This window comes from Tetrao urogallus (genome assembly GCF_951394365.1).
Source record: "Tetrao urogallus genome assembly, chromosome: 3".
NCBI lineage: Eukaryota > Metazoa > Chordata > Aves > Galliformes > Phasianidae > Tetrao > Tetrao urogallus.
In genome coordinates this window covers 59,854,289-59,877,983 of record NC_136815.1, presented here as the reverse complement: position 1 = coordinate 59,877,983, position 23,695 = coordinate 59,854,289, and the positions used below count along the sequence as shown (strand labels likewise).

Sequence of the window (23,695 nt, the reverse complement as noted above, 5' to 3'; positions counted from 1 at the left end):
AGAGACAGGAGGAAGGCTTTGTAACAGCTTGTCTCTCTGGCTCCTTAAAGCTATTAACTTTATCTGAATGTTTGCTTTTTCATGCTTGTGACAGACTGTTCAGTTGCTTGCAAGGAAGAATGTTATATATGGTATGTGTTGTGAAATGTGACATTAAACAAATGTGAAAGTCTGTTTTCTCCCAGTTTTATCCTTTTTTTTTTTTTCTTTTTTTTTTTTCTTTTTCTTTTTCTTTTTCTCTTGCTTCTGTCCAGTTGTGGCCAACTACAGTATTAGGTTCTTTTTCTTCATCTCTGAGGCATATTTTGAACAATTTTGGCAGTTTCGATCAAGGAATAGACTGACTCCTGTAATTAATTGTGGTAGCCCGAGAGGCAGAGAACTGAGATTAGTCAGTATGAATGTGCAAAGGTGACAACACGATATGCTTGTGTAGAGGAAATGCTGAGTCACATCTCAAAGCAGTGATTGAGCAACTGGTGGGAAGGCAGGGCCAACCCAGGGGAACTTAGGTGCATGCAATACAGCTAAGTGACCAGAAGGGTTAGAGCCAGGATCCATCCCTTCCCAGATCTCATTTCAGGGTTGGCACAGGGAGGCAAAGGTATCCTCATGGAGGTCTCAGACCTTCCAAAGGTAAGCATCTTCTTTCATTTGTTTCTGCATCTACAGTTGCTGCCTTTTTGCTTGTCCTTACTTGCTGTAGCCAAAGACTTTGCTACCCCACTATTATCACTGTACTTTCCATCATGTTATAGCATTACAGCTTGTAACTAAGTCTTAGACATCAGTACCTCACACATTGTTGTACGTATTTTGGACTGATTGCTAACATATCTCTGCTGTGGAAATCTTAATAGTTTGACAGAGGAGTGTATGGGAACTGTTGATCATGGCCTGAACCTTTGATTGACCACCTGAGGCAAGAATTAGTCAGCTGTAAGAGCACAGGTGAAGGCAATTCACCTGTGCTACAAAAAGGGGTGGACCCTGGCTTCACCTCTCCCAGATCCCATTGAAAGGTTGACTAACACTGAGGAAGGATTTTTTTCTAGAGATTGCTCCTTGTGGAGTTTATTATGAGCCTAGAAAACCACTGAGCGTTTCCATTTATTTTATCTTTCCATTGCAATAATCTTACTAAGCCTAACCTTTGTACACCTATTGATTGTACAAGGAAAAAAAAAAAAAAAACAACTTTTTAATGTATTCCTGGGAGAAATGCTTTGTGTCTGGGGAAGCGTTGTTTTCTTGTAAGAATCTTTATAAACGTATAGAGAGAAAATAAGTAAGAATGGAGAAAGTTTATATAACAGCAATTCTGAACCTCCCAGCAAATTGACCCACTGATGTCTTTAAAACTGTATAAGGTGCTGAATCATGGCCTGAACCTCTGATTGATCACCTGAGGTGAGAAATGAGTCAGCCATGGAAGCACAGGTGAAAGCAAATCCCCTGTGCTGCCGGAAGGGGTGGGGCCTGGCTCCACATCTCCTAGACCCCTTTGAGAGCTGACTACCAGTGGGAAAGGGTCTCTTCTGGAGATCCACTCCACTGGAGTTTCATAAGCGAGTCCAGGATATGGGTAAGCATTCCTATCTTTTCTGTTTTGGTGTTGGACTGGATGATCTCTTAGGTCTTTTCCAACCTTGGTGATTCTATGATTCTATAATAACTGTGTAGCCAAACTCTCTGGTACATCTCATAATTATAGCTTCTGTACATTCGTTGATTGTACAGGTGGCTTCACTGCAGTGAGAAATATTTTGTAGGCAGATAACAGTTAAAGAATGTCTTGATGTTCTGTAGCGTAAGGACAAATTTTAGTGTGAATTTTACTTCAGGTAATAGACTCTAAGTCTTTCCCAGTTAGAATGTGGAAGTTTATTTCTTTGTAACTTCTCACGTATAATTTTTTCATGGGCTACAGCTTCCAACTGTTATTTTACTATCAACATTCTCCTTGTTTCATGTATGTATTTCTTAAAATGATTATTGTCAATGCATTAACAATATTGTCTGGTTTTAAGTTGATGTGGAAAAAAAAGTAAGTTCCTTGCAGATTGGGATGGGTGGATGAGGGGAAAGACTTCAGATAAGTTCATATTCTTAAAGCTCTGTTGTCCTTGGTTGCTTACAGAAGTAAAGTAGCAGTACAGCAATCTAGCTGTGCTTGGAATAAACTGATCTTTAAGTAGGAGATGAGAGAGTAAGGATGGAGGGCAGTGCCTGATCGCAAACTTGATTCCTTCATATTGTGAGCTTGCTAACAATCCATCAAACTGACAAGGGAGCCTTTGCTGTACCAAATGTTGTTTGTTTTTCTGTAATAAGAAAAAAGTTGCATATATTATGCAATTTTGAAGCCTGTGCAGTAGTAATCTGTATCCTTCTGAATAGTAAAAGCAGTAATTCTATTATTGCAAGTTACTTGCAAATAGAATAATTTTTCTTTTATCATATCAGTTCAGTAAGTAGATTAGTATAAGCTTGCAAATGTCTTACGCAAAATCTTTATTCTCTTAGCTGAATACTAAACAATGAGTACTTGGATATTGATAGTAATTAAACTGTTTTAATGAATTGTTGCAATGAAACATTGGAGATTGGTGTACAATAGTTCAAGTAGGCAGAGAATAGTTTTTTTTTTTTTAAAAAAAAAAAAAAAAAAAAAAGTGTAGCTACTACTGGAGCAATGGCAGCTACTATTAGACACTTTGGTAGACTGACTTCCAAAACACTTTGGAATCAAATTCTGAACTTCAGCTATTTGTTTTGTTAATACTTTTCTGCAAGCTCAGGAATTCGTACTATTCTAGTCAAGGACTGAAATATGTTTTTCAGTATTGACTACCATTATCTTTTATTTGCTTTCAGTCCTGGTCTCAATTAAATGTATCATTGTTTGCAGCTGGGAGAAAAAAACATAATCAAATTAATTATCAAAGAATCCCAGAAGAGATAATCTTCAGTGGGACTTGAAAAGGTCATTTAGTCCAATCTGCTACTCAAAGCACGGTGTACTGTGAAAGCAGATGGGTTAATTCCTAGCACTTCAAAGGATTATCATTTTGACTTTTTTTTAGGATTTTGTGTTGTCTTTCTAAATGACAGGCTCTCAACTATAAATATATATATCATTGCAGAGATGTATATATTTTGGACTGAATGGTAATATTATATATATCCAGAGTGTTGATTGGGAGCCATTAGGAGAGTGGTTACTTAGATGGAGCTTGCTTTACAAATAGGCACAAGAGGTGGTATCAAATTTTCCTTCAACTGTGAAATTTCTACTGACATCTAGTGCTATATTCCAAAGTTTGCTTTGGGAGATGGTATTTCTGAATGCAGAAAAAGTTTCAATAACATTTTCTTGGTTTTCTTAAACTATTTGTCAAAAGGTAGTATCACAATTCAGATATCCCAGTTTAGATGGAAAACATTGAGGTTTTGACTGATGTAAGGAGAGATGTTCTTGATTTTTCTATTTTTTTTTCAGGCTGTTAGCATTCGAGAGCAGAGTGCTCTAGTTTTCCATGCTTGGGTCAAAATATTTTATAAATTATACAGTTTAATTGCTATCCCTCAAATTTCTCCCTGACCAATAGTTTAATTCTTACTAAATAATGTCATTTGTTGTAGTAAACATTGCTCTTTTTTTTTTTTTTTTTTCCCAGTGTGACAATGCAAAGGGACTCAAAGCCTTTTATGATGCAATAAAATATGGACCTAATCATCTGATGGTTTTTGGTGGTGTATGTGCAACCGTTACCTCTATCATTGCTGAATCTCTAAAAGGATGGAATTTGGTTCAGGTAAGACATGAATTGGATTATATTGAAATGCTGACTATTTTGTGCCTCTGTCTTTTTTTTTTTTTTTTTTAAAAAAAAAAAAAAACTTAGCACTTGATTCTGTTTAAACTTAACATCTTATGTGATATTACTATAACAGAATTTTGAAGGTCAGTGTGTCAGAGCAGCCACTTCTATGTAGCTTTAAATTCTAAGACATGACATTGTGCTCAAAAAGCATGAGAATATGGGGCAACAGTTTGCATCTCAGCAGATTAATGAAGTAAAATTAATTAGATCTATCTCAAAAAAAGTAAACTTTAAGTTTGATCATGCTAGGTGAGCAAATCTAGGCCTTCTCTGAAATTAGAGGAAACAACTCACCAGTCCTTAAATTATGATACACTAGGGTTTACATGGTCTCTACTCAATCATAATGCAATAATTCCTATTGACTTTAAAAGTGTTAGCAGTGCATAAATTGTAAGTAGTAACTGCATAAGTATCTCAGTACTTGACTTACAGAGCACATTTATTCCCAGCTGTTCTTTCTGACTTTCTCAAAGGTCAAGTTTATGGAAAGGTTTCTTCTGCTGAGGAACCAGAATTTATTAATACTAATCTTTAAAATGCAAATGATAGCATTGTGTTTTTTCTTCATTTCTTCAGTCATCTGCTCAGTGATGATCTTTATGTTGATGTCTGTTCAGCAAGTTTTGCTTTTGAGCTGTGAAATAGCCCTGACTTCTTATTCCGTATTGCCCAAAGATAAAAATACATATTATGTAGAAAAATAACAATATATAATAATTACCTGAGGTTTCTCTTACAAACAGACACATCTTTTCCACCTGGAATACTCACTGAGATGAGTGTAGAATGAACAAATGAAGCATAATTAAGTTTGTGAAGATGATGATCAGAGTACAAATGAGAAAATCTTAGGAGGATAATTAAAGTAGCTTGTTAACTGTGTTTGCAGTGCTTGTCATATCAGATTTTTTTTCTTTGTTTTAGGATTTTTTTTTCTGTGAAAGCATAGCATATCAGTTCTACTGTGGAAATAAAATAATAGTGTATCTCTGGGGAAAGGGAAAGGAAGAGAAAGCCTGGAACTATCATTTGCCATTCTCTCTTAGAAGTTGCTTAGTCTATGGGCCATAATGAAAGCTGGAGCTCTGTTATTTGCAAATTTGTCACATGGAACTTCCAGATGATGTAGGATGTTTTAAGTAATAGGATTTCATTTTGCTAAATCTTTTCCATTTTTACTCAAGTTCTGCCTGCTAGGGTCTGAAAATCAATTGTTTAATGCAGTTGTTCAGTCAGTAAATAAAGACAATTAGGAAGCTTCTATTGCTTTTATATGTATGAATGTCAATATGTGTATTATGATATAAATTTTTGCTTGCAGACAGTATCTATTTCTCTCTATTTAACAACTACAGCTGTGACTAAGTTCTAAATGTTATTAATGGTATCAGTATATCAAGGGATTCTCTGCTTCTTGGGCTTAGTGTCCTGCAGGCACTGGATCAATCCTCACATGGCATAATTCCATTTTGTGGCAGACTTTTATATATTGATTGACTGAATGACAAAAGAATGCAAATGGGAGCATGGCTGGGGAGTGTGGTGAGGCTCAGTGGATGGTGCAGCTGCAATGGAACAAGTCTAGGTGCAGTTTGTGGAAGTGATGTGTCATACAGGAACAGCAGTACTTGTGTATACAAATCAGCAGAAATAGTGTGTATAAGGTAGTGAGTAAACAGAGTTCAAATCCTTCCACTCCGTAGGATCCTCCACTGTGAACATCTTTGATTAAAGTTGTAGCTTGCACGAACATTAAATAGGAATTCGTAGTTCTTGAAAACAGAAATTATAATCAGCCTTCTAATAAGACACAAGACTCTTCTCCCATCATTAATACTTGAAACATTACCTCAAGGAATCACAGCAAAATCACCTTAGTGAATTTGTGACCATTCTGATATCATCTTATACTACAGTCTAGAAAAAGTGTATATGGCTAAGGTGACTAAGCACTGTGAATTAGAGAATTTGCGTTTGTATGTACAACTCCATAGTTCTGTTGTGAATGTCTTCGTGAAAACTGAGCTCTTAACCCTGGCAGCAACATTTGACTTGATCTACATAGTTGTCCTGTGATTGGGGAAAGTGAATCTTTCTTGCAAGAGAAATGCAGGATGGTACTAAGAGTACTGGGAAGAAAGGGGAAGAAAAGAGTAAGAACACAACACCTGAAAAATTACTTTTGTTAACAATTGTGATACCAGACTGAATGCCTGGAAAACTTTTCTGGAAGCCTTTGAGCCATGAATTCCAAGTTTCTGTATGACTGCTTTTCCTCCTTGTGGGGGATTTTTTTTGTTTCTACTTCTTCCCTACTCTCTCCAGTAAAAAAATAAAATAAAATCCTAAATAACAAGTAAAAGACAAAAATACAAATGTGCTGGAAGTTAAGTTGGATTTGCTACTCAATGTTATAATAGTGATGATGGGAAGGAAAGGGAGAAATTTCTGCAAGATAGCTTTGGTCTCTACTCTCCTTACTGAATACTATTGGTAAAGACAACATCTTTCTGACTTCCACTTCACTGATAATATTGAGTTCACTGGCCTGCATCAGTGTGAAATGAGAGATCATAAGAGCTTTGATCTCATCCTTAAGGTGCCTTTTTGTCGTTTTTCCACACTGTATTTAAACAAAAGATAGTTTTCCTTGACAAATTTTTATTTACTTATGATCAGCAACAGAACAGGAGATTTTGTTCTCAATTGGCTGTCTTCAACTGCTGGCTGATTCAATTATCTCTTACTGTAACAAAAGTAATGATTTTTTAATGAAGCTCTTTGTATCTGTGAAAAGTGCAAGTTGTTTTAGACAGCAAACATCCTTAATGACTTTGAGGTATGCAAAGTGATGCAACCTGCAAGCTGTTTCTGTACACATGTTCTTAGAAGGAGAGGTGCAGCCACACATTTCCCTAGCTTCTCAAACCTGGAAAGTTAAAATCTTCTTCATGAGCTATCCCTGTGTTCCTGTAAACAGGGCTCTGCTGAATGATGTTCTGAATGCAGGCTGGAGACTGCTTGTACAGCTCTGATCTGCAGTGTGTAATTAATCTGAGCATTTGGTATTCTGATTACAAAGTGTTAATAGTACTCTGTCTGGCAATGGGTCATAAAGACGTAAGCAGCGTAAGTGATGCGTTTGTTTTGTTGAAGGGGCAATACTTCAATATCAAATTCTTCAGTATTCGTCTTATCCACATTCCCTTTCACTGCGTACTTGAAGCCATTAAGCAATGAGAAGAGGAATCATTAACTGTATCTGCAGTAAAATGAAAATGAGCAATTACATATTTTTATTTTACATGCTGAAGAATACACTCCTGATAGTGTCCAGGTTGTACAAAAAGAAGATAGTTCACAATTCAAGCTATCTACTGTTCATGTTTCCATATAAATTTCTTGTTCTACCAAAAGAGTCCAGTTTGTATTGATTGTTTCACCTATTTTTCATTGCCCTTTATCACTTTTATCCAGGATGAGGATTTTGACCAAGTGGGTCATCTCTCTGGATCTGTGGAACCCCCTCCATTTTGAGGACTTTTTTCCGCTATTGTGATATTTAGTTTTATTTGTAGTCTACTTCTATTATTTCTGTCAGTTCAGGAAGTAAGCCTCTTCCAGAAACAAAGTATAACTCTTACTGCTTCCTTCAGGTATCTTCCTTCCACATAGTTAATGTACTCTAGTTGTAACTGCTGGCTTCCAGACAAGTAACTGCTACAGGCTCAGTGATTCAATCATAATGGCATTCACAGAACAAACCATGGTTCGGATTCAGTGTTTCATGTTGGAATGTTTTTAAAGAAAACTGTAGATACTGTAATTGCAATGTATAGCTTGCTTTGTGTGCTTGACTTCTGGCAAATAAGTCTCCCATATTAATATATGGGAGGTTTGTTTATTAGAAAAACTCCTTTAATTCTCTAACTGAATGTTGTGAAGTATTACAGAGCCTATTCTGAGATTTATTTCATTATCCTGTAGATCTGTAAGCATTCATGATCCTATGTCTGAATTACCAGAAAGACTACTGGTATTAAAGAAAATCTCTGCTTCTAATCCTAGGTTTCCTACTGAAACAAGACTGCTGTTGATTTCACTGTCACTTCTAATAATTTCTGACTGCTGCCCAATTGCAACCAGGTTTTAATAAAAAAAATTTTCCAAAGATTATTAGCCTCTATATATTTCTGCCTAACTGAGCTGTTAGGGAGAGAGATTCAATTGAATGAAAGAGAGGCTGTGACATGAGCATGGAGATAACTTCTAGCCAGCTATGACCTGCATTTCTTTTTGCCCAGCTGCTATTATGGAGATGTGATTGATAACATTGAGAAAGCAGTTTAAAAAGAAGTGGAAAGAAAATGCAGTGAAATAAAATGCAGTAGGCTATGAAGCAGGATTTGGGGTGTGTGTGTGTGTGTGTGTGTGTGTGTAGAAGTGTAAGACGCACTTTACTAGCTGTTCCTGTTTCTCATCAAACTCATGTTAATACAGGCTATTACCAGTGTTTTTAACACCTTCATAACACAAGTCAGCCTGGAAGCTTCTACACTGACCATTGAGTCAGATTTCATCTCATTTTCTAAATTCTCAGGCTAGTTACTTGGAACTCTGATATGGTATGGCCTCATAAACTTTTGAGGGGGGGGGGAAGGAAGAAAAAAAAAAAGCTTTTTTCACATTCCTTGGCACATTTGTTCCAGCACAATAAGTTTTTGCTACTTTTGCCTTCACTGCAAAATTTCCATGTATTATTAGCCTGAGCAATGAAAAGGGCCTTTAAAGTAGTCTTTGGATAAGAAGATTAGCTCCTTCTATCTGTGAGACACAGGCAGTCCCATTTGAACAGGCCTGTTTCCCATTGGAATATGACCCAATGCACCACAACACTAGAGCTTTTGGCTTCTCAACCCACAGTTTATTTTCTCCTTCCTTTCTTATTCAATCTCCTGAGATTTAGGGATTTTGTGGACTTTCTTTGCTGCTGTTGTACTTTTGGCACACAAAGCATGCTAGGGAAAATACCTCTTGAGATCTTATTATGTAAGGTGCAAACCTGATGACATTCTAGTCCTACTTTTTTGATTTAGCTGTGTGCACAGATGTTTCGCTCTCTTCATCATAGAAATGCATGGGAGTTCCTGAACAAGAAGAGAACGCAGCAGGACTGACCTTCAGATAGTTTCATAAGAAGTTTCTCCTCATCTGAGAAAGAATTTTCTGCATTTGGAAGTAGAGAGACCTTTTAGTTCTGCGAATCTCCTCTTGATACAAGCTGCCAGCAGGAACTTTGTTGTTATTGATGTGGCCTTCCTGAAGCTGTGCAACTGCTGCTGGGGCAGAAAATGCATGGGGAGTTAGGTCAGTGGGATCATGCCTCCTAATTAGACTGTGTCTCTGTGGGTAGCATGCATGCGTACATAAGCATGGTAGAACAGACTTAGGCTTAGAAAGTTAGTTGTGTATCGGAATTGCTGAGGTTGAAAGGATCTTTAAGATCATGTAGTTCCAACCCTCTGCCATGGGCAGGGTTGCTACCCACTAGATCATGTTACTTAGGATCCTGTATGGCCTGGCCTTGAATGCCTTCAGGGATGAGGCATCCACAGCTTCTCTGGGCAACATGTTCCAGCACCTTGCTATCCTGAGTAAAAAAAATTTCCTCTTAATATCTAATCTAAATCTTCCCTCTCCTAGTTTCGAACAATCCCATCCTTTTCTTATCACTGTCTACCCATGTAAAAATCAGCGTCCCTCCTAATTACGAGCTTCCTTCAAGTACAGGAAGGCCACAGTGGGATCTTTCTGGACCTTTCTCTTACCTAGGCTAAGTAAGCCCAGATGCCTCAGCCTTTCTTCATATGAGAGGTACTCCAGCCCTCTGATCATCTTCATGACCCTCCTCTAGACCTGCTTTGCATCCTTCTTGTTCTGGGGGCCCCAGGCCTGGATACAGTATTCTAGATGGAGCCTTGTGAGAGCTGAGGGGAATAGTCAGCACCTTCATCCTGCTGGCCATCTCTCTTTTGAAGCAGCCCAGGGTGAAGTTGGCTTCCTGGGTTGCAAGTACAATCTGCAGTCTGTGTCCACTTTCTTTTTTTTGTGCATCAGGGCCTCCAAGTCTTTCTCTGCAAGGCTGTTCTCAATGAGTTCTGCTCTCAGTCTGCACACTTATCTGGGGGATTGGTCCGACACACATACAATGCTTGGCACTTGGCCTTACTGAACCTCATTTTGTTCTTATCGGCCCACTTCTCATGTCTGTCCAGTTCCACGTGGATTGCATCCCTTCGATCTATTGTGTCAGCTGTGCCATTCAGCTTAGTTTTGTCTGCCTACCTGCTGAGGGTGCACTTGATATCTATCATTTAACTTAGAGAAATGAATGTTGCAGTGCGTCTATAGAGATGAGCAAAGAGCAGTACAATCAACTTTGTGGTGAAAGTTCTCTCTTTGTGGTAAAATCACTGACCCTTATTTCTAGTGCTTCAGTTGTACTCCGATGGTGATAACAGCATTAGATCTTTGTTAATTACAGAGATTTGATCCACAAAGTTTAAATTGAAAGTTTTGGAAATTTTCCAGGCTGAAGTATGGTAAAAGATATGCATCCTCTGTACCAGATGCACCATCAGATCTGTTAGGACTTTACTTCATCTTCTTTTTGTCTTCTGCTTAAATGTATGAAAGTCATTTACAGTAAGAGGAAGTGGCTTAAGCTGGCTTTCTTTGTTTGAGATTGGCTTCCATCCAGTATGCACTTAATTTAAATATGATTAGCTGTTCTTTTTCATCTTGTTTGTCTTGTATTTCTACTGCTGGATAAGGCAGCAAGTGGCAGTATGCGCTCTGGTTTACCTTTGATCTGAAGTCAGCAAGATCAGTTCATTACATAAAATGTAAACTAAAGTATTTCAAGAAAGTTCTAGAGTGTGAGGTCAGAGCTATCAAACAGTGAATCTGCATGTTTGGTCTAACTCTGATCTGCATGTTCTGAAGGGGAAAATATATTTTCTATTATTTTTGTTCTTAGATGTTTTTCCATATCAGTTAATTCCCTTTTGTTTAATGTTGGATCAGTAATGTGAACTGAATGCGTGATGACCTAAGGAACAGAGAGGAAGTTTAAAAACTGCAAATAATTTAATTATGGAGCATTAATATGTATTTTTAAAATCTGTTTTGACTGAAACAATGTTAGAACTGAAATAATGTTAGTAGATAGCTATGTAAGATTTAAATTTGGCGACAGTCGTATACTGCACTTTCAATCTAGAAGACTAGCATATTTTCCTGTACCAAAGTCTGGATAAAAAAGATGTTAGCTACTTATATTTGCTGAAAATCTGTTTCTGGAACAACAAAATCAGTTCACTTACCTTTTCCTTCTAAAATGATTCTTGGTTTAAGGCATTCACATTTAACTTATTTGTTGAAGCCTGAACCACGCGTTATTTCTAAATAACATAAAATACATACATCTCATACTACTATTTTATTTTGTTCACTTTATTTCTTTGTCCTGTGTTCAGTTTTGAATTGGGGAAAAATAGAAAACATGAGGAAAAAAATAGGCTGTCTTAAATGTCAATTCAACAAAAAGTTCTGGACAGTTCTTTTATTCATGTACTGCACAGCAGATATTTTAATAAAATAACTGCAGTGTAATGAAGTTAAGTTTTTCAGGTTATAAAAATGAGTGATGGTAATATTATTTGCTATCTTCCCAGATTTCCATGTTAATATCAGTAGATTCTGTAAGTCTTTGATGGTTACTAGACAGCAGCTGATATGCCTAACCCTTTGACAACCTGTGCCTAGAACTGCAGCAGCGAAACATTTCTTATGTTTCTCCATGGGTCTGGAAATACTTCATCTGCATTGCAGGTTTGCCACAAAATCCTTACTGCCAGCTGCTAGCAGCTGGGGAATATTTACCACTTTCTATTCAAACACTTTGAGTTATTTTCTATGATGTCTTTCATGATAGAGCTAAACAAAAAAATTCTGAAAAATCAGAGGAAGCAGCATGAGACTAATGTGGGCTGATGTTCTGCCAGTGTCTGGGCTCACAGTTGCTCCTGTGGAGCAGCTCTCGTCCCAGGGTCTCCAGTGATAGCACTAGAAAGGCATGGATGTCTCTGTACCACTAAGTATTCTCTGGGTTTGGGAAAACACTTGGTTCTGAGCACATCAGGTATTCCCTCTCCTCCCTTTACTCTTTATTGAATCTATACAGCCTCTTGAAGAAGAAGAAAGAAAAAAGAACACTAAAAATGAACACATGCCCCCAACTCAACAAAAAAAATTGATGTTTTTCCAAACATAAAATCTTATGTTTTAATGGTGCTCAATTAAATGATGAGGTAATATGTTAACAATATGCAACGCGTTCTATAATAATATATGATTACAATGTGTGGATTTTTTTTCACCCACTTAAGTTTTATCAAAGTCTTCTCTCATCATTAGTCTTCTGTTTAGTTTTCTTTGTTTCCAGTTACAGTTGAAATCTTTTCTCCTTCAACTTCCACAGCTAGCATGGACCCACCTGGTAGCATCTTGTTCAATTACAGGAATGTTTCAGTATTGTCCCTTACAGCTACTGTAGCAGTTTCAACAAAATTGTTTTCTTTCATGTCTCCTCAATCTTGGCTTATTTCTGCTTGCTGCTGCTTTTTCTGGAGGTGGTTCTGGTAGTAGATACTTGGCTTTGGTTGCATCTCTTCCCCCACTTCTTCCTGCCCTAATACAATGGACAGACCTAAGATTTGCTTCTTGGGAAAACGAGTTCATGTTTTGGCACCCTTACTTTAGTGATATATGCTGGTTTATTGTTCAGATCTATTTTATTTTTATGATGCTTTTAAAATTTTTTTGTCTAATATCTGTTTCCTGTATGTTCTAACACACTGGATAGTATTTCTGCTAAATTTTCTTCTAGTTCATAGCTGGTTCTCATGTCTCTTGTTGACATGAGATTCCTCTGGGAAATAACATATGATTTGTTGGCATGTACCTGGGTGATACCAGCATCCTATTAATGATAATCTTTGACACTGTTCTCAGTTCAGTCAACCCCGTCACCTTTTGATTCTTTAATCCTATTGCTTTTATTACATTGTGACCTACAAACCTGGCTTAGTCTCTCATTGTTGAGTGGGAGGATTATTACAGTTTCTGGGCAGTGGCAACTTCAAATTTTAACTCATCTTTGCATTTTTCTGTCTGACTTTATCCAAATCTTGTTTGTATATTTCTCATCTGAAAGCTAGGGAGATTGAATCCTAATTGGTTGCTCATCTGTATATGATTCTTCTGCTTTGCAAGTTATAATAATAACTTATCTTACCTATAAACTGTATTACTTAACTGGGACACTTTTTAGTAGTTTTTTGACCATCAATATTAATTTAATCCAAGAATTGTATTATTGCAACATTTTAAATATTCCAGAAACTTAGTTTCCAGCTTCTGTCACCGCAGATCCCCTTTGACATATGGCCTTTCTGATGATTTTCACCAAACCTAGAATTTTTGTAAAGCGTGAGCTGGTAATTTTCATATGCACTATGCTTAGTGACTGCTTTGGTTCTGGAAGGTAGCTTTGGGTGAGTTGTTGTGAGCTTGTTGACTTGTTTCTTAGTAGCTACCTGGGAAAACCCAGGGATTGCTTTCCGTGCTTTTGCCATGTCAAGTCAGAATTGGTGTGATAACATTTACTTCGTACTGTTATGCCCACAGTCTTAAATATGTATTTTCATTTCATTCTCTTTTACTACTTTTTTTTTTCTTGTTACTATTCTAAGACAAGGAAATCTTTGTCACATGGCAAATTAACCTACTTTCTCCTGAATGCTGTTGCATGGCAGCAGTTATTTAATTACTTATTTTGAGAGGTAGCATAAATCATACAAACACAGCAACAGTGATTCCTGGGTATAGATTGAAGAACAAAGTCATAAACCGAGAAATTCCACTGAAGAGTGGCTTCACATAATTTTGAAATTGAAATATTTATTGGCCCTTAAAAACAGGAAAAGCTTAATTATGTTCCATTGAAGAAATAATAAATTGCTCATATGTTTATGGAAAAGTAACATCTAAAGTACAAATCCTCTTATAATAGAAACTGTTTGAAGGGCTTGAGTTCACAAGTGCAGTGTAGTGCTCCTGATGTATAATTCACCTGCATTACGATGAGTATGGCACCAGTTTTAATTCTTGGTATCCTCAGTGTTCTATACCTTTACAGCACTTCCTGAGACATTTTACATCCTGCTGTTTGCTTTTGCCCAGCATCAGCTAAATTTTAACCCAACTAGTAATAAATGAGGCCTATAAAACAAGGAATACTTATGTTTTAACTGAAACTATTGTGGTTTTGAAGTGCATTTATTTCCTTTAGCTATACTTATCACAAATACCAAAACTGGAATCTTGTAATTAGGAAAAACAGATATGATCATGCCATCTTAAAAGCCCCCTCCCCCCCCATTTCAGCATACAAATTTGGCGCTAAAGTAATCCAAAGTTGGAATAGGAAGGTTTGGTCCCAGGGTTACACTGATAATAGGAATATATTACACAGCTCTTCAGCACGGACTTTTAATAAAGCATTTTTTATATTCTTTTCAAATTCAAAACTTGTAACTGTAGAAACTTTAACTGATTCTAAGTGTTCTGTTTTTTTTCTCCCCTGAAGACATTATATCTTTGCTAACTATATTTGAAAAGCTCCTCCTTACTATCTGTGTTGTAATTCCTAACTGGAGTTCCAAATCCAGATTTATTTTGATTTCTTGTGTTGCCTAGGTGTTATTCATTGTTACAAAATGAGTAGCCTGAGATTTCTGAGCTCTGTAAATTGTTATGTTCCATTTTTAATTCTCAAAGACAAAGAAAAGCATTTCTTCAGTGACTTCTCATTCTCATCTTCCTGTATTTTGCTCAGGTCCTTTAGACTATATGTTATTTGATGTACAGCATATCACAGGCTGATTAATAAGCTACAGAAGGATTGACATTATAACCACTAAGAGCTTTGTTTACTTTATGATTCAACCCTAGGCTGGGGAAGTTCTCTGGCTACTTATAATTAAGCTGCTGTGAGGGCACAGTATGTATCAAGGGGTGGATTCATTATGTCAGCTTGCTTCCCGAAAGTAAGAAGATTAATGGCACAGCTTATGAATTTGTTCAAATCCTTCGAAATTCAAATGATGAAGCAAGAAAATATATGGCTGGGGAGTGAAAGATCTCCAATCGAGTGGTCTAAATTATCACATGAAGAAGTGCTTGGGAGCTGTGCTCGTTATCAAACTTTGCCATGTTGACATAAAGAAAGATTTAATTTGTTCGTTAGAACAGAGCAAGAATGTTCTTTGTCGTAACCATTTAGAAAAAAAGAGCTTGTAAAAGAGCTGCGACAGTCTCAATTTGAAACAGTCTGGTATTAGAAACCAAATCTGGATGCTGGGGTTTTGCATTTGTAAACAAACTCCTAAAATGGATCCGTTATTCTCTTTAAGAATATCTGTAGTTTCAGGGAAAAGGTTAGTTCTGGCAAAGTGGGACAGGTTTGCATCATTCATAATATTTTCTTATATATTTGCTATAAAGGTATAATCATACTAAGTAAATTATTTTCCTAAACATCTATTGTTTAATTTAAACAATCAATCCTGAGACTTGTTTAGGTAAGCAGTTTTTTATTGATTCTGATTTGAAGGCTCTAAATCCAACTGAGCAAATCAGTGACTGAGCAAGCAGTAGTGATTATCAGTATTATATTTAGCTCTTGTTAGCAAAGTGAAAAGCAAATGAAGAAAGGTAAGAAGACTAAGATTGGTGCTAATTCTCACAGCTGTGTGTATATGTGTACATGCATATGTATTTAGAATTATTTAAAACTGTCTTAATTCCTTTTGATGGCTCAGTCTACTGCTGATTGGGCAGTGTTATGTTTCAGATAAATGTAGTTGCTTTTCTTGCACTGTATCAGAATTAACTCTCAGAAATGTGGCTGTATTGCCTTTCTCAGTGCTTCATATGCAGCTGCTTTGGAAATATTTTTTTCCTGTGATTTTTGCTTTCCAGTTGTTTTGGTTCTTCACCTTCCACCTCCGTTATTCTACTTGTTTATGAGAAGAAAAAAAATCTGATTTGCAAATCAGAAAGAGAAGAATGGATCCAATAGCTTGCTCTTGTATACAGGCCTGTATGTTTATTTGTGGATATTGATGCTGGAGTTCCGAATTCTCACATGATCAGAGCATTTTACATGATCAGAAGTTCTTTACAGAGAGAGTGGTGAGGTGCTGGAACAGGCTGCCCAGAGATGTTGTGAATGCCTCATCTCTGGAGGTGTTCAAGGCCAGGTTGGATGGGGCCCTGGGCAGCCTAGCCTACTATTAAATGGGGAGGTTGTGGCCCTGCATATGTCAGGGGTGTTGGAGATTCATGATCCTTGAAGTCTTTTCCAACCATGGCCATTATGTGATTCTATATTCTACTGACTTGTACTTTGGAAGAAATTTGTCTACAAGCAAATTTTAAGATGATTTTTTAACCAGTGACTTTCATGCAGTCTTTTCAAACAGCTGCATCTTAGCTACTAAAATTCAGTAATGCTGCAAGTCACCAAATCTGGTAATGATTAATGATGATAACATTGACATCAATGAAGAGTTATTTGGGTTGACAATGTAAAAACTCTTCTGACCAATGTGATTTTGTCCCTGCTTTTTGAAGTCTTGCTGACAATGTGATAAATTCATGTTTTTGTTTGTATCTTGGGAAGAAAAGAGAAAATGCAGAAACATTTTTCCTATTTTTAGAGGAAAAGACAGAAAGGTGCACCATGAGGTCCTGACTTTCCCTTCCTGACACATCCACCTTTACTGATTAAGACCTCAATCTACTCTTCTTTTTACAACTACAATTATCACATTCATTTTTATGCAGAGGTTGTACTCAAGGTTGCGTGGGACATACCTTCAATTATGGCATAAGTCTTCCCTCATTACAAATGTGCTTTTGCTACTTTGACATGTCTCCTATCCACCTCTCTGATGGTTAGACCATAAGTGATTTATGGTTCTCCTACTTACATTTTTTCTTAAAGGAAGGTTGTTTGTTTTTTGATGCTTTTTGAATTATTGTTCAAATAATTAGGACATTAGACAAGCTCCCTAACAATCTTTACACAAATATTCTGTGGTTTGTTCTTGCGTTTAGCCTTATTCTTTTTAGTTTCCCCTTACTACAGGCACTGCTAGGAGGACTAAAAAGCATCAAGTTGCCAATTAGTCATGGCTTGCAGTCTTTTCCTTTGAGAAATAAGCATTTGCAATCATTTGCTTTTATATCTAAAAGTTCATGTTTGCTCCTGCAGATGAACCATCAGGGCATAATTTCATAGTGAGTTCAGTGGCTCAACTGGTTATGTGAACTGGAAAAGAAAACTTTAAGTATTGTTGCTCAAATGTCTATTGCTTTGCAGATGGTGTTAAAATATATATTTCGCCTTGCAAAGACACAAAATTGCAAAGACCTTGCATTTCCAACCACAAATGATTTCATACATAATACTATAATAGTCGTTAGTGTAGCTATAAAGGGGAAAAACTATTCTGTGGTAAATCTGATGATTTATGTTGACTGAGGATATTTAAACTGACAGTGTTATTCTGAAAATCTTAGCTGCATGTCCAAGGGACTGTATAAATCCTGCCCAAATTTGTTGCCTAAAACTCCAAATTTCTGAGGCGTTCCCAGAAGGAAAACTTCACCCTCAAGTGTAAAATTATCGTCCCAGCTCCCTAGGTGAAAAATGAAATGTGGATCACAGAAATTCCACAGAGCATCAGATGTGCCACATACAAAATTAGTTTTGCAAACCTCCAATATAGGCACAAGTCTTGAGGCACAGTTCCAGCATTCATCTCATAAACTTGTTATCAGAGTTCGCACATTTCTGAAGAGTGGAAGTGACCTCCACAGCTTGCTTGGCTCTGTCAGAAGGAATATGATTCCAGCTAATATTGCTCGAGCCAGTATTTCAGACTATAATTTCTACAGTCATTATTCAAAAATTTGAAGTGAGATCCAAACAGATGTCACTTCTCTGAATTGTCATCATGATTATTGTTTTTTCACTTCCTTTGCTGTTGAACTTCTGTGGAGGAACTTCTGCCTTGCCAAGAATATAAAAAGTATGGAGTACTATCCTTAAGTGTCCTACCTAAGCTCTTAGCCTGGTGGAAATAATGTCTGGGGATTGAAAATGGCATTTTGTTGGCTTCTTATTTGGTGTTTATTGACAAAACTATGCTGTATGTGACTATCTGTGTCAGCAAAGAGAAGGGATGAATTTCCACTTCGGGTTCTTTAATCAGTATTAGAATGGAAAAATAAGCATAACCATATTCCAGGTTTACTTGAGAAGGGTGAAGTACAGTGAATTGCGGTCATTATCAGAACACACTAAGGTCCCTAAGAGAATGAAGTTACAAAGCCTGTTGCCTAAGCCCTGTGGAGGGTGGATTTCAGATGCATTCCTCTTCGAATGGCTCATTGCTCTGGCTTTAACCACCTCCATCCCCAGCATGCCAGCTATTCTTGAGGCCCATCCTAAGGCACTTAACTGCCTGCATCTTGTACAGTGAGCTAAAGTGCTACTGAGTCCATATTCCATTATTCTGGAAAAAAAAACCAACATTGTTTTCAGAGTATGAGTACTTGCCAGGTATTTCTGAAACCATGTCCTTCTTTCATCATGCTGCAACTGCTTGTTCTACTTAATCGCCATACATAAAATACCAGTTCTAATTTTACAATCACAATTGGCTGTTGTGGAAGTGGCTGTAATGAACAAAATGAAAAGTTATTAGCCAAATCCCTTTTTTCTTCCTGCTCTGCAATCTAATAGCCATCTGGAGAAATCTCTTCAAAGATGTTTTAACAGCTTTATAGGCTCAGTACAGTGTAAGTTTTATGCTTCTACAGAGGATTTAAGCCAGGATTGCACACTGAAGATCAGAACACTGATTGGAAAAAAAAAAAAGTCCTCTTCATGGAGTTTTTGCCTGCTTTTACAAATGCCAAAATAGACAAGTTAGTTCCATTTTGTCTTAGTTGGCTCCTTTTGCTGGGTACGTATGAACCTGCTTTTGTGACTGCTACTGAGACCCGCTTGAGCTAATGTAGATTGCTATTACTGAATAAGGTCGTCTTCTGCTATTAAAAGACACTGTCTTCAAGACATTTGCAGTAGATGAAATGGTAAGGAGGTGCTGGTACTTAGGGCTACTGGAATAATGCAGTCATAGCACAGAAAACTGATGTTTTACAGTTACTCCTATAGAAGTCAAAATCTCACCTGGGTGCCTTAAGCAGTTGACTGTAAAGTCGTTGTGCTTTACGAGCTCTGTTTTTTCTGGTCACACAAAGCTTTTAGAAGCATTGCTTTACAGTGAGGTACAGATATGCTCAGTTTAGCATATAGCTAAACACATACAAGAGCTGCTCTGAAAGCAAATAATCCTATTTTATTGTGCTGACCTACAACATCACAAGCAGATGGTGGTATAGCAGCAGAGGTTGAACCTTCCCACCAACATCCTGCTACATTTTGTTGCCTTGTGACTGATAGCAGCAGAGGGGCAGACTGACAGAATGGCATCTGACATGGAAAAGTGGATGGAGCAAAGATATGACATTGAATTCCTCCACGTGAAGAAAATGGCACCCACTGACATGCATCAACACTTGCTGAATGCTTCTGGAGAACAAGCAGTGGATGTGAGCATGCAGAAGTGGTGGCAGTGGTGACAACAATGTGAAAGTCAAGCTGTGTTCCAGATGGCCACACACAGCTGCCACACCACTAAATGTAGAGGTCTTGTTTGTTGCTGGTGAATATCCATATAAAATGGCTATGACTTTGTTGAAAAATAGTGTTTTGTAGCTGAGAATTTGCTTTATCAAATAGTGTTTCCAAGGAAATAAATAGGAGGATTACATTTGGAATGGCCTGCATAGAACACATTTTTTAAGCGCTTTGCACCACCTCCTTTTCAGTTGATGATATAAAGAAGCTAAGGGCACACTTCTGGGGCCTAGCTTCTACAAGTTGCATTTTGCTACATTTAATTTTTAGATACTGGGATACCTAATTTCATTTAGCACTGTGTTTTAACTCCCTGTGCTCCTTCAAGTTTCCTTCTACAATATAAACACATATTAAGGACAGCCAGAAAATGCCTGCTTTATTTATTATGCTTTAGGGAATACTTTAGTGATTTTAGGCAATATATGGTGGGATAAAGTGTATCTCCTGAAGATATGTATGTGACTGATCTTGTCGGCTTTATGTTTTATTCAGCATAAGATGAAAAATTTGAGTTGTCTGAACTTATGCCCATGTCGAAGATTGTGTGTTCTTTTGAGTTGGTTCAGGAGAAGGCAGTCAATTATCTGCCTCAATGGAACAAGTGACTGGAGAATGTTTTTATTTAGCAAGGGAAACCTTTTGAAAAATATTCGAAGCAGAAGAGTATTATAAAATTTAGGGATTAATTACACAGAATCATCAGAACTTCAGAAAAATATTTATCAAAATAAATATTGTGATTCTTTACTACCTTAATTTTAAATTTTATGATCACACTGTTCACTAATTTAATAAGAGATGCAGCAGAAGGAGTCGTGACATCATAAGGAAATCTCTACACGTACCAAAAATCTTCTAGATATTAGAATTCCATACAGTCTAGAAATACAAGATCTAATATTTCATACATTAAAAATGATTGTAATGTTTTCTAAGCTTTCTTTAAGCAAGTTCAGAGAAAGTATTTTGAAGATACTTATCTTGGGATGCTAATTTCTAGATCCTGCACTCTGATTTGAGTATGTATAACCAAACACTTATGAGACCTCAGATTTTTTTTATGGCAGTATCTCTATTTTCTTTGATTGTGAAGCATATAAAGTTTGACATTATAAAAGTATGACACAACATGCAGATCAGAAGAGAATATTGGACTGTTTATAAAAATAGCCATAAGTAGATAAAATTGAGCAAAATTAAAATATTAATATTTGGCAATATTTATTATTTTGTGGGGCTATTTTTTGGTTTATATATTCATTCTCTTGAAGGAGGATGTTGATTATTAACAATTCATGGCTTAAAAGTTTGAAAACATACTTCCTTCAGAGATAAATGCCTTCAGAGTCTAGTTGGAGGTTACGAACTATATACCTTACATTTATATAATGTTTTAGATAGAAATATACTTCAAATATCTGGAGCCATAATAAATGGGAACTATGTTCACAGTGTACAGATGAGTTCCCCCCAGCCTCTGTGAAAGTGATTCTAGAGTGGTGTGTCCAGCTCTAGACTGCCTGGTAGAAGAAAAACAGGGACATATTGCTGTGAGTCTTGTGGAAGGCCAGAAAGACAACAGAGGAAATAGGGCATGCCTCATATAAGGAGAAGCTGAGAAAACTAGGACTTCTTAGCCTGGAGAAGAATCAAAGGGATCACATCAATGTTATGAATACCTGCTGAGGGCAAGAAAAGAAGAGGATGGTGACAGTGGCAGAATTGGAAGCCATGGGCCCTAACTGGAATGCAAAAAATTCCATTTCACAATAATAGTGACCAAACTAGAGAAATCTAACTCCATTCTTCTAAGTATGCACAAATATTACTGGCCTTAAGCAACCTGCTCATATTGATTCTGCTTTGAGCAGTGAGGTTAGGCTTGATGACAATCTGTGAAGTGTCTTCCTGTCTCAGATGTACTGTGACTCTCTGAATGTAACCCACAGTAGTAATTTTGGTTTTCCTTCTGTATGCTAAGAAAGCTGAAGTAATAGCAGTGGAATTACACTGATTGGCTGAAATAACTACAGATTTACTCATCAACTAAAAATGATGAGCTGATTTTATTTTAATCCTATATAATTCAGTATGCATTTATTGTTACTGTTTCCTTTCCAAGTCCTTCTTCAGGCTTAAAGATCACTAACAATGAAACAGCGAGCTACAACTTCTGAGCTGGATTGAATGTGACTCCAAGAGCAAATAAGTATTTCTGAACAACAAAGATTTAATAATGAAAATAACATTGATTTGACCCTCCTTTGAGCAAGAGGATGTACTTACTATATGATCTCCCGAGCTTCCTGTTGTTCTGTGACATTGTGATTCTGAAACTGCTGAACTATGGCAGTTCTTGTTACATTGAAAACTGTAGAGATGGTTTTATCTTTCATGCATTAAAATTCTGAAGGCATTGGCATTCTTGGCAAGTTAGACTTTTAATTTTAGATTCAAATTATTTATAAATGATAGAGTCTTTCCAAGGTGTTCTGTTTCCTTTTTCTTCACTACCAAATAACTGATTTATTTCATCATAGTGCCGCAGCTTATATATATATATATATATAATTTTTTTTTTTTTTTTTCCCTGTGGAGAAGGTAATGACTTTTGTAACTACTGAGAGAAGGGAGTAATATCTAAACTAGGGATAGTAGGGATAGTGCAGTCTTTATATACAGGTTTAATGTAGCAGTTAATCTAATTTTCTCTAATGTGAGGGCTGCTTCAAAAGTAACGGCTCCTGTTTTAGTATGTTGTTCCACAATGTGAGAGGTGGATGTTGGTGGTATGGTAGCAGAGGTTTATCCTTCCCACCAATATTACATTACACTTCCTTTTTGTGCAACACAGGTGGCAGCAGAAGGCAGCCTGATACAATGGTGCACAATGAATGCACTTCAGCAGTGGTGACAGTGCCAGTGGGTCACAGTGCTCAGTGGTGCAGACACGTATGGGCACAGCATGCAGGCTCTTGTTCATCTCTGGTGCAAATGCATACCTAATGGTGATGACTGTGTTGAAAAGTAGTGTTTTGTAGCTGAGAATTTGCTTTATCAAATAGTGTTACTGTGCTTTTTCCATGGAAGTAAGTAGGAGGCATTACTTTCGGAATGATCTACATAGCTTATGTATCACTTGTGCATTGAGCTGCCAATCAGATTTGTGAAACCTCTTGTCTGTTGCCATTTTGTTGACAAGTCCTGAAGTAGGTCAGCAGAAAAATCCTACAAAGTCAATGACTTTCAAGAAAGCAAAGTCTTAATAGTAAAGTCACTTCCTTGAACTGTGGAAATGGGAGTGCTTTACTTCTTAATAATTAATTCAAAATAATGACTTACACTAGAAATAAGTGTGAAATTAAAATAAGCATTTAGAATTGTTTATTTTATCTACTTCTGGGTCATATAGAAAGTAGCTGTTTGCCTCAGTTCTGTATGATCATTTTTGGATCCAAATGTGTCCTTCTGAGGTTGGATGTAGAGAGTATAACTTCTTGCTGAGTTTACTGACAAGAGAATGAGAAGTTGTCAGAGTAAATGGATTTCAGAAAACTTCTGACAGGTAGACATTAATATTAAAATGTGTGTAGCATGTGAAATATGCTTATGTACCCTTAAAATTATTCTCAAACAATGAAAAATTGCTTTCCTGAGACTATGCATAGTGCTGAAAACATACTGCTTCCAAGCTGATAATAAGCAATTTTCTAGAAACTACAATAGCATTTATATTCAGGTAACTGGACCTTTCAGCATCTCTTGGCATGAGGGAATCTAGTGGTTACTAAAGTATTAAAGCTATAGTTCTAAAGCAGAGTTCTCAGACCTGTTAGTTCATTATCAAACTGCTGTAACAATAAAATAAAACAAAAAAAAGTTAGGCAGTAACATTTAGAAAGTC

The 23,695-nt window shown here is 36.8% G+C and overlaps 1 protein-coding gene across 1 annotated transcript in view; it reads left to right on the top strand.

Annotated features, from left to right (window-relative positions):
- The window catches only part of GABBR2 (gamma-aminobutyric acid type B receptor subunit 2), a gene marked incomplete at both ends in the record, with an annotated part of 442,331 nt that overhangs the window by 96,776 nt on the left and 321,860 nt on the right, over positions 1-23,695 (top strand). The window contains one exon of the mRNA XM_079533247.1: positions 3,681-3,818. Coding sequence (XP_079389373.1) covers positions 3,681-3,818 — 138 coding nt within the window. The remainder of the gene's footprint in view (positions 1-3,680; positions 3,819-23,695) is intronic.